Genomic DNA, 12,006 nt, shown 5'->3' on the forward strand with positions numbered 1-12,006 from the left:
GCGCGGCCTGGGTCACAGCGCTCGGCTGGCTGGCTGGCTGGCTGGCTGCAGGCTGCGGCCGAGCCCAGTGGCGCAGGCACCGAGCTGCGTGGATCGCCCCGCCGTGCCGCTCGACCTCTTGGCCTGAAGAGCTCCCTGGACCGTCTCAATGGCTATGGGAGATGGTGAGTAAGCTGTTTCCCCCCCTTCTGCTGCTCCTGCCCCTCCACACTTCCCTTCCAAGTGACGATCATCTGCGGGAAAAGAAATGCGTTTCTCCCTACAGAATGAAGGAAGGACACTCGTGTGTGTCTGTGTGCCTGTGTGTGTTTGGAGGTGGGGTGGGGGTGAGGCGTGTGCACCAGCTAGTGTGCATTTATGCACGTGTGCTTACTTGTCACTAAGTCTTTCTTTCCTCTTGGTCGGTTTGTGTAGGATCTGGCAAACACATTCGGTGCTCATTTGCCTCGAAACCTAAGGAAGTCCTTAGGCTCAGGTGTTGGCTCTGAGGGGTGGATTGGTTAAAAACATGGACCGAATTTATGCAGAAGCTTCCGTGAGAGAGCGTTTGTAGCCTTTGGAAGAATGGCAGACCTGGACAGGATTTGGTTAGCTAAGCTAAGCTAAGCTTGACATCTTTCCTGTTGATTTTACAAGTAGAATTCTGGGGGAATAAAAGAGCAAAATGGCATGCCATGGTCGTGGCCACTTTTAATTAACATCCTGTGATTGGTCTGTGACCCTCCTGAATGCTTTTCTAAAACATTCTAGATAAATTCTACACAGAGGGCCATTTGTTTTGAAATTAATTTTTTTCAGTTTTTTTTATCATGCTACTTTAAAAACACTCCTATGGAGTTTTACAGTTTTCAGAAGCACTTTACATTAACTCCTCAGCTATGCCTAACTATGAAGCCTAGAAATATTTTAGTGTTTCCATTTCACGTATTGGGAAACTGAGGCGTGCTGAGACTGGATTTGCGGATCCAGGCACGAGTAGAAACCACAACCAAAGCCACAGTCTCGAATGTGCATTTGCTCTTATCCCTCAAAACAGTTAATGCTTGAGCTTTGTTATCAGCATTAAGTCTTTTGTTAAGGTGTTTATAGGTATACTTTATAATGGCCTCAACACCAGAGCTGTATGTGCAGGAGAATTAGAATTTCCTCAGAAGTGTTTTGTGTATTTTTGCGTTAGGTTCTCTTCTGGTTGGAGAGGGCTCCTGATTAGTGCTCCGGGGCTTTGGGGCCACCCCCCAAGACACTTGGCCAATCAGCTCAGAAGGTTCAGTTCTAGGGCCAGAGGATATGCTGTTGCTGCTGCTGCTGCTGTAGCCCCGCAGTGCCAGGAACTGCACCATTGCTCTTCTGCTGGTGCTTGGGGCTTGAGGACTTCACCCAGCAGTATTGGGGGCCTCCAATACATTTGGTAGTTCTGGTGGGGAGCATGTAATGTCTGGGGTCCTGCACATGCCCCCAAAACCTTTGCCTGAGATCTAACTAGGATTCTGCACATGCCCCCAAACCCTGTTACCTCCTAGGCCCCTACACTTTTCCTTGGCTCATGCACTAAGTTCTTTTTTTTTTTTTTAATTAATATCTTTATTTAAACACCTTGATTACAGATGTGATTGTAGTTGGGTTTCAGTCATATAAAGAATACCCCCACCCCCCACCCCATGCACTAAATTCTTAAAGGGGATGAATCCATTTGGGGACTCAACTCTTGTATTGTCAAGTCAGCTTGTTTTAACTGTACGGTGTCTTAAAGTGTCTGTTCTTTGGGGACTTGAAGAAATAGTATGGAAACTAAACATAGTAATAATACTGGTCAGGAAAGTAAACTACATGTTAAAATGGAAATACAGTAAATTTGATTTTGCATTTATATATGAATGTATGCCTTTATAAAATAATATATTTTAAATACTAATTATAAGGCAAAAGCTATTATTTAAATTAATCTGTCACATACTTAAAAAGCCATTGGCAAATTTCTTTATTTTTTTTATTTTTTTGTTAAACCTACTATACAGACAACTTTAAATGTCATATTTGGACCTCTTCAGTTTTAACTTTTCTCTAAAACACTGTAATTTTAGTGACTGTCAGTGTCTATTTACTTTTCACATTTTTCAAGTAACTCATCAATACCTTCAGACTGGGAACGTTATTTTCTTTTATTCACAATACCTCTTATAAAACTCAGAAGGTAACCTTCTTGCCCATTCTCTTTTATAAAATGCTATATTTGATTGGCTTTTAAATAAAGCAATAATTAATGATACGTGAAATACCTTTTTAAAAATTAAAAGTTTATTAAAGTGTGTATGTGTCATAATGTGATCTTTGGGATATATAGTTCCTAAAGTTTTATATACTGTTTACACATTATTTTTTTCTTACATAACACCGCAAAAACACACTAGTATTATGCAAGAATATATAACAAAGGGATTATACTACTTATTTATAGCCTATGCATTTCTTAGTTTTTCATTTTAAATTAATCTTATTATACACAATCTTTTCCTTTCAAACTTCACACAATACAGATAGAGCAAAAATCCTCTCACGGTAATCTCTAAATCCTAAACCCAGATTTAATTAAAGATGAACACTTTCACTAGTATTAATTTTTTCATATTTTTACTCTGCCTCACATCCATTCAAAGCATATAAACGAGTGCGTTTGTTTTAAATGTATTTACAAAAATGATATCTTTCTGAATGTCCTTTTAGCATTTGCTCTGTTTACTCAATATTGCATAGAGATTTTAATTGTCATCCATTGTGGCTGATTAGTTCATTTGTTTGAGCTGTTTGCTAGTATTCCACAGTATGGATGAAGCAAAATCTTATCTTTATGGAAGTTTAGATCCCTTAATCATGCATAATTTCCTAAAATAAATATCTTTCTACAAGTACTTCCTGTGCATATACATGTACGTATTTCATTTGTTGTTGTTGCTTTTTGTTGTTGTTTTTGGGTCACATCCGGGAGAGCTCAGGGGTTACTCCTGGCTCTATGCTCAGAAGTCGCTTCTGGCAGGCACGGGGAATCTATCATATGGGATGCTGGGATTCGAACCACTATTCTTCCTGGAACAGCTGCATGCAAGGCAAATGCCCTTCTGCTGTGCTATCTCTCTGGCCCTTGTATATATTTCTTAGAATAGTCTATAAGTTGAATTTCTGAATTAAATATTTTATTCGTTTTAAATCGTCAGAAATAGCCAGTTTTCTTGAAAAGATTTACTTACATTCCCACCATTAGTGCCTGATAACCTGCATTCTTTTCTGTTCTTCTTCTTATTATTAATTTTAAAAATTTGCCTAGCAGAAGTTAAAAAATATCACCTTTCAAAAACATTTCTGCTTTATAGTAAGATTGATTACTCATATATTTACTATTTCTTTTTCTGTAGGTTGCTTTCTGGCATGCTTGACTTTAGTTATATGACTTGTTGCTTATTTATAATTGTTCTCTATGTACTCTGGTTGATCTGTTATCTACATTATATTAGCTTTTTTTTTTTTTTTGGTTTTTGGGCCACTCCTGGCAGTGCTCAGGGGTTACTCCTGGCTGTCTGCTCAGAAATAGCTCCTGGCAGGCACGGGGGACCATATGGGACACCGGGATTCGAACCAACCTCCTTAGGTCCTGGATCGGCTGCTTGCAAGGCAAACACTGCTGTGCTATCTCTCCGGGCCCATATTAGCTTATTTTTAAAGGCCTTATGAAAGATTTCATTACTCTTTTTTTCATAGGCAAACTCATACTGGTTAAGTTCTATCATGACTGTCTTTTAAAGAGTTTTAGGTACTTTTCTGCTTAGTAGTTTTTAGTCTCCACAAATATAAGACCAAGGAGTCTGGAGCCAAAGCAATAGCACAGTGGGTAGGGCATTTACCTTGCATGTAGATGACCTGGATTTGATCCCTGGCATCCCATATGGTCCCCCCGAGCCTGCCAGGAGTGATTTCTGAGCGCAGAGCCATAGTAACCCCTGAGTGCTGTTGGGTGTGGCCAAAGAACAAAAAGACCAAGGTGTCTTGGAGTGAGAGAGAGAGAGAGTACAGTGGCTGACCTGGGTTAGATCCCTGACACTCTGTATGGCCTCCTAAGCTCAGCCAAGAATGAGTCCTGAGCAGAGAGCCAGGAGTAATTCCTGAGCACAGCCCATGTGTACCCCCAAACCAAAAATAAAACAAAAAGACCCATGTAGTCAAATGAGAATGAGGTAGCTTTATGCAGCCAAATCAAATAGAGTTAAAAACCGTTAGGATTTTTGTATGACTCAAAAGCACACAGCAGGTATTTGGCCTTTTGTTGTTAAACTGGAATAATGGCTAGAAAGAAATACTCTTTCTAAATACTAACTATTTCAACAGTTTATTATTCCAACGTGAATCTTTAAATAAATATAGACAACCTATTCTCTATAACCTTGACTTTATAGAATAAGCCTTCTGATATTTAATATCTGATACATTTACCAGAAAATTGACAGATGATGTTACATGATATATTTCAGTTATTACATGAGATTTTGGAGAAGGAAATGTTAACAAAATGCTGACTTGTTACTCTTAAAATATGCTGTGTGATATATTAAGATTAATTAGGTAATACAGATCATGAAAGAAAATGACCCTTTGGGGCCGGGCGGTGGCGCTGGAGGTAAGGTTCCTGCCTTGCCTGCGCTAGCCTAGGACGGACCGCGGTTCGATCCCCCGGCGTCCCATATGGTCCCCCAAGAAGCCAGGAGCAACTTCTGAGCGCATAGCCAGGAGTAACCCCTGAGCGTCACAGGGTGTGGCCCAAAAACCAAAAAAAAAAAAAAAAAAAAAAAAAGAAAATGACCCTTTAACTGATTTTCAGAATGATAAAGTTTTTTTTTTTTTCCTAGAAAAAATGTGGAAGGAGAAAAGTAAAGTACAAGAGTCAAAGGATTGGGCATTTAGTAGTAATTAATATTGGTAATGCATAGTGAGCAATAAAATTGAATATCTTGACCTTCGAATAGACATTTATCCATCTGGTTTAGGACTATAAGAGCCATATCCTCAACATGGTGTTGCCAATGAGCCTAAATCTTCAAGAAAAGCTTTACAACGTCATACGTGTAGAATAGTACAGTTGATGACGTTTCTTAGGATCGGCTTGCAGTTAGGTAAAGGCTCTAAACATTATGATGAGCAATGTTATTATTTAATTTTGTTAGTACCAAATTATGTTTTGAGCTATTGAACAATATTGAACTACTGAAAGTTTTACATTTTTTTAAGAACTCATATAAAGAAAAAAGGAAAAGTCTTTGAATGTGAAGTGATACCAGTGCCAGCAAGATAGTGCAAGAGATTGGAGTGCATGCTTTGCACACAGGAGGCCCCATTCAATCCCTGAGACTGCAGAGTATAGGTCCCTGAGCACCACCATGAGTGAGACCCTAGCACTGAGCCAAAAATATCCCTTGTGCGCGACCAAATGTAGTTTCAAAGTTAATAACAGCAGCAACAACAATAATAATTGAATTGATATCTACATCAAATTTTAGACCTCATTTGAAACTAGAGGATGCTCTGCACCATCCTGACTGCAGATTCCAGGATCTTTAATACAGAAACATGATACCAACAACGGAGACTGTGTGAAAAATAAAAGTGTATTGGCACTACAGAAATGACTTGGATTGGACAAACTAGGTTGCCTGGAGCCTAGAGTTGGTCTTATGCCAGGAAACTTCAGGGGTAGGGTCTCCTTGTATTTAAGCCAAGGCTTTTCCTTTTCATTCCCTCATATTTTGGTGGCCCATGCAAACAATAATTGCCACTCTAACACCGTTTTTACTGTGCTCCTTTGACTCTAATCCTTAAGAAAAACAACTCACTTAAACTTTTGAGGTTAACTTAAACTAATATGCATGTGCATGGAAATGTAAAAAAGTACTATGCCTTCAATGTTTAAGGAGTTACATAAGTTTTATGTCTTTAGATTGCTCTGTGTGCTGCTAAGAAATATTATGTACTACAATCTGGGGACTTGAGGGACAAAGTAATTGTACATGGGTTCTGTTTTATTTATCTTAATGTTCTTTGGCTGAAAGTTCAAAGTTCAGATATCAGCAAGGGGACTTCTGAGAATTCTGTTTATGGGTGATTGTCCTTCCGCTATAACTTTACCTTGTCCTCTTTCTTTGCGTCTTTGTTCTCATAATTAAAAATTAAAAATAATTTTAGACCTCATCAAGTTTATTGGGCTTGTTAAAACTATGAAATGGGCTTAATTTTTGTAAGTAAAACACTTCATTAAGCTGATCTACTGCATAGCACCTTCATGTGAATGTTGAAAGTTCATTGTTTTGTTTAGGGAAATGAATTTTAATTTCTAATACTTTGAGGATTTTTCTTTTTTTTTTTTTTTTTTTTTTTTTTTTTTCGGTTTTTGGGCCACACCCGGCAATGCTCAGAGATTACTCCTGGCTGTCTGCTCAGAAATAGCTCCTGGCAGGCACGGGGGACCATATGGGACACCGGGATTTGAACCAACCACCTTTGGTCCTGGATCGGCTGCTTGCAAGGCAAACACCGCTGTGCTATCTCTCTGGGCCCGGATTTTTCTTTTAGTTTAAATTGAGGGCATTCTCAGTTCTTACTGTTTATTTCTAAAATTTTGGGTTTTTTTTATTGTTGCTACACCCAGCAATGCTGGTCATTTTCAATTGTTCACTGGGGACTGAAATGCAAGGTCCTTAACCTCTGTACTCTCTGGTTTTCTTTAGCTTTGAGAAATTTCCTCCTGTTCCTTCCATCACCTTCCTTCTTTCCAATGCTGAGGACCATATGTTGCTCATCATTTGTGTGTGTGTGTGTGGGGGGGGGGGTGGTTATTGTAATGTTGTAAGCAGAACATAAAATAATTCAAATTATAATTTTAAAAGAAAATTTCAAGTATGCTTCTCAGAGAATATTGTAATAAAGTCTATTACCATCCAACTGTAAGAAATTATCAATTTGTGGCCTATCCTTACTTATATCCCTACCTATTTTCCCTTGAATTGGTATTATGACTGGGTATGTTAGCATGTGCACATGCACTCATTATATATATAATATATATGTACATATACAATATATATACATATATATAATATACACATATATATTATATATATGAAAGACATTTAGGTGTTGGATAGATAGTACAATGGCTAAGGTACTTACTTGGCATGTAACATGTGGTCAACCCCAATTTGATAACCAGCATTGCATGCATATATGGTCCCTGCACACCTCCAGGAGTGACTCCTGTGCTCAGAGGCTAGAGTAATCCCTAAGACTGGGTCTCTCCTAAGTTGTCTTGTGATATTAATATAGAACAGTAGGTTGAAATACCACCAGTCTAATCTATTCTTACTAAAGTTTTCTGTCAGTGTGTGCAACCTTAACAGTTTTTGATTTCATCCTAAGTACTTTTTAAAGATCGACATTATCTACTTTTGTGGTTTGGGAGGTCAAGAATAGAAGCAAGAACACAATTAAAGGAAGTTATAGTGGGATTAACAGAAGTGATACTAGTCTGGTCTTTCGTAGTAGTGACAGAGGTATAGCAAAAATAGATTAATTTGAGATAATAACCTGGAATTGCTTTACAACGAATGGTAGATATTCCATTAAGGACAGAGAAGAACTTGGAATAAGGGTTCCCACATTGTCAAAAATGGATGATGGTGGTACATATTGAGTTGGGAAACATTTAGGAAGAACAGGTCTGGAGATGGAGTTGTTGTTACATATTTATGTCAGATGATCAATGCCTTTTTAATTGTCCACAGGTAAGATATGTAGTAGGTAGTCTGTAATTCTGGGGCTCAGGGTTGGCTGGTTTCCTGGGGTTTGATGACTGTCACTGCAGCTTGCTTGCAGCCACCTGTAGTTCGTTGTATTCGCCATTTTCATGTTCATTCTGATCCTGGAATAGATGGGTCAGCAAAGAGCGGTGGACAAGAAACCAGACAGAGTCATGGGCAAAGGTACATTTTGGCCAGGGGGTGTTGAGCAGCTCTTGGATCTTACTAAGCCAGCCAAGCATCTCTCTCTGCTGTTTTCCCTACCACTTTTATTAGCCAGAGTTTAATATAAATCACAAAGGTCAGAGTTGATACAATTAAGGACACTTAAGCTAATTAACTCAGGAAAGGTGAAAGGAAAAAGTAAAGTGATTTTACAGGTGTCTGACAGCACTAGTTGAATATGTAGGTCTGACATTCAGAGATGGTTTTAGGTTAGAGATAAACATTTAGGAATTGTCAGCTTTTGCCAGTGTGATACCAAACTTCTCTGAGGGAAGTTTGAATGAGGGAAGTCATTAGAATTTGTATAGTCAATCTGGCCATGCAGGAATGTGGTAGAGTTAAGAAATCCAAGCTCCTGTTGCTTGTTTTAATTAGATTAAGGAAGTATAGAGCTTCAAGAGAAAAGAGGAACTTTGTATAAGAAGTTACTTACTTTGAGACATTGTATTTTGTCAATGAAAATACAAGTTGATGAATACTCTTTCTGAACTGGGTATTTCACTAAAGAAAATTCACATAAAATTAATTACTTTCTCTGAGTGGTCTAAAGTTTTGGCTTGCCTGTTCGCCAAAGATGAGTTGATTTTTTTTTTCCTTTTTTTTTTTTCCTTTTTGGGCCACACCCTGTGACGCTCAAGGGTTACTCCTGGCTATGCGCTCACAAATGGCTCCTGGCTTGGGGGACCATATGGTGACGCCAGGATCAAACCAAGGTTCATCCAGAAACAGCTGCGTGCAAGGCTGCGTGCAAGGCAAATGCCCTACGACTGTGCTATCACTCTGGCCCAGTTATACTTTACAATTCAAAATATGTCAGATTTAGAAAGTAATGTGGTCATACATATTAAAATTCCAGTTGGCTTCGGGACAACATCTTGTTATCAGACATATTAGTATTTTTGTGATTTAATATATGCAAATTAAGAGTAAGTGAAATGTCAATTTGCATCCTATTCTTCCATAATATGTGTTTAGATAAGTTCAGATCTTAGCAACTGATTTTTCAAAAGACTGAACAAAACAAGTAAAAGTAACTTTTTAGAGCTTTTTAACTATCAGCAGTCAGTACTTGTCTTGCACACAGCCAACCCTGGTTTAATCCCTGACAGTGAAAGAGCATTCTAAGCAAAAAGAGCAAGAGTAGAGGCCCTAATATGAGTCACAAGAATTCACATTTAGGTGGAGAGACAAGTTGGAGAATGAACAAATAAGTGTAGAGAGACCTACATAATATCTGAGGTCTTTACATCCTAAGAATCCTAGTTAGCCTTTTCATGAAGTCATAGGAGGGTTATTTTTTTTTTTTTTTCTTTTCTTTCTTTTTTTGGGGATAAGGGGTTGGGCCACACTCAGCAGTGCTCAGAGGTTATTCCTGGATCTGCGCTCAGAAATTGTTCTTGGCAGGCACAGGGGACCATATGGAATGCCAGGATTCAAACCATGATCTGTCCTGGGTCGACTGTGTGCAAGGCAATGCCCTACCACAGTGCTATCTCTCCGCCCCTATAGGAACACTAGGGGTGTTTTTTGTTTAACTCAGAACATTTTTTGAGAATAAACTTAAGTAGAGGTAAGCAGAAAAAAGAGTCAACTCATTTTGTTAGTTATTAATTTGATTTTGTTTTGTTATTATGTTAGGATTATAGAATAGGCACATTTAAATGGGGGAAATCTTACATACAGAAACAAGTTTTTATCTAATACAAATAGGAACTCATAAATTTTATATTGCAGTGGGGCCTTTCACTCTGAACATTTGTCATAGTGACTTGGCATAGGCTTCAGATGATTGCACAATGCCCATTCTCTCCTGAACCTGGATCCCGTATATGGAACCAGCATGGTTTTCTGCACTAGCACCAGCAATTGGACTTTAACCAGGGAAGGCCCTAATGCTGCTCTAGAACCGACTTACTCCAGAGTAGATTCATATGGCATCCTGATGACTTGGAAACAGCAACAACTTGCTTTCAGGGCAGAGTTCCCTGCATCACCAGCCAGTGATGAGATGAAACCAGAAGATGCTCCGTGACACCCTGACTGTGACATAGGATCTGTGCAAAAACCAGGATCTCTAATTAAAGAAATCACTGCGATTTCTGTGATTGAGAAGCACTTTTACTGGGACCACAAAGAGACTTTGGGGTTAGACAATTTAGTATGCCCTGAGCCTGTAGTTAATGGCAGGATGCTTCATGGGTAGGGTCTCCCTGTTTTTAGGCCAGAGGTGTTTTTCCTTTCTATTTTCCCCAACTTTTGCTGCACCTGTACAAAATTAAATAAAAACAAAAACAAATAACACACACACACACACACACACACACACACACACACCTTTTTCTTTTATCTTTTAAATAGCAGCTCCTGCCTTTTTCATTGTCATGGATTGAGACCTGGATTACTGTTTCACCACATACTTCTGCATTTTTGTATAAACAAAAAAAAAAAAAAAGGAAAAAAAGAAAGGAAGGCCAGGGGCCAAGTCTTACATGCGCTGGTGGAGAAAAATTGGACAGAATGAAATATCCAAGCAAAAGTCAACAACAATAAAATCAAGATACCTAAACTTTAACAATCTAAATTTAAGTAGGTCTGTTACACTGGCAGGCCAGAGGCAAAGAGTGGTGGTATAGGATGCACTCTGGTTTCATTGGTGGAGGGAAGTTAACACTGATGGTGGGAATGGCCTTGATTCACTGTATATTTGAAATTTAAATATGAAGAATTTTTGTAGATCACAATGGTTTCAATAAAATAAAATTTTAAAAAAGGACAAAAAGGGCTGGAGTGGTGGTACAGCAATAGGGTGTTTGCCTTGTATGCGGCTGACCTAGGATGGACCACGGTTCAATCCCCCAGCGTCCCATATAGACCCCATGCCAGGATAAATTTCTGAGCACATAGCCAGGAGTAACCCTTGAGCATCACCAGGAGTGACCCAACCACCCCAAAATGTAAAAAAATGAATTTAAATAGAGGATTATAGAAGAAAAAAATAATATTCCTGCCCACTTTTAGTTCATATTTTAGTTCTTTGTATTTCTTTGTAGTACAGTGGATTGGTTGTTTGCCTTGCATTTTGCCAACTCTGGGTTGATTCCTCACACTGAACATGGTTCCCTGATTCCCACTACGAGCAATTCCTGTGTTCAGAGCCAGGAGTAAGCCTTGAGCACCACTGGGTGTGGCCTCAAAATAAAAGCAAAAAACCTCAACCTCATTATTTTAGGATGTTATAAGTGCTATGGAAATAAAGAACTGATTTATTATTAGAAAAATAATGCTATATAAATTATTGAACATTTTAAGTTTAAGGTTTGTACTGATTACTTTTATAACTTTTAAAAGTTAATGACCAACGATAACATAATGGATACCCAATCTAAAACATGCTAGACACTGAGGGACCACTTACACTAGCAACCCGGGGGGTAAAGGAGTGGGGTATGGGATGCATGCTGGGAACAGGGGTGGAGGGAGGACAATATTGATGGTGGGAATGCCCCTGATCCAATGTCGCTACGAACCTAAAATATTACTGTGAAAGATTTGTAATCCACTTTGGTCAAAATAAAAATTAAAAAAAAAAGTTAATGGCCAAAAAAAAATATTACAATTTTATACTGACAATGAGTTCATTTTCTTTTACCTGCATTGTAGAGTAATCTATTTTTCCCTCTAGTGCTTCAGTTTTTTACTTCATGTATCTGAAACTGTATTACTTAGTTCAGCATTCTGATTTTTTTCCATTAGATTAAATGCTTTATTAATATTAAAGTCTATACTAATAATGCTTCTTTATTTTGTTTTGGTTTGTTTTGGTTTGGTTTAGTTATTTTTGGGTTTTGGGCCACACCTGGCAACACTTGATTTACTGGCTCTGCACTCAGAAACCACTCCTGGCAGGTTCGGGGGACCTATGGGATGCCAGGGATCGAACTCAGGTCGG

The 12,006-nt window shown here is 38.6% G+C and overlaps 1 protein-coding gene across 6 annotated transcripts in view; it reads left to right on the forward strand.

The window, feature by feature from the left end:
• The window catches only part of CLASP2 (cytoplasmic linker associated protein 2), a 178,589-nt gene that overhangs the window by 21,877 nt on the left and 144,706 nt on the right, over window positions 1-12,006 (forward strand). The window contains exon 1 of one of the 6 annotated variants that reach the window (XM_049766384.1): window positions 135-164. The exons of the other annotated variants lie outside the window; for them this stretch is intronic. Within the exon in view, the coding sequence (XP_049622341.1) occupies window positions 149-164 (16 nt within the window). The 5' untranslated portion in view covers window positions 135-148. Of the gene's footprint in view, window positions 1-134; window positions 165-12,006 lie in introns of those variants that run through there. 6 annotated transcript variants of the gene reach the window in all.

The sequence above is a fragment of the Suncus etruscus genome, chromosome 20 (genome assembly GCF_024139225.1).
Source record: "Suncus etruscus isolate mSunEtr1 chromosome 20, mSunEtr1.pri.cur, whole genome shotgun sequence".
Taxonomy (NCBI): Eukaryota; Metazoa; Chordata; class Mammalia; order Eulipotyphla; family Soricidae; genus Suncus; species Suncus etruscus.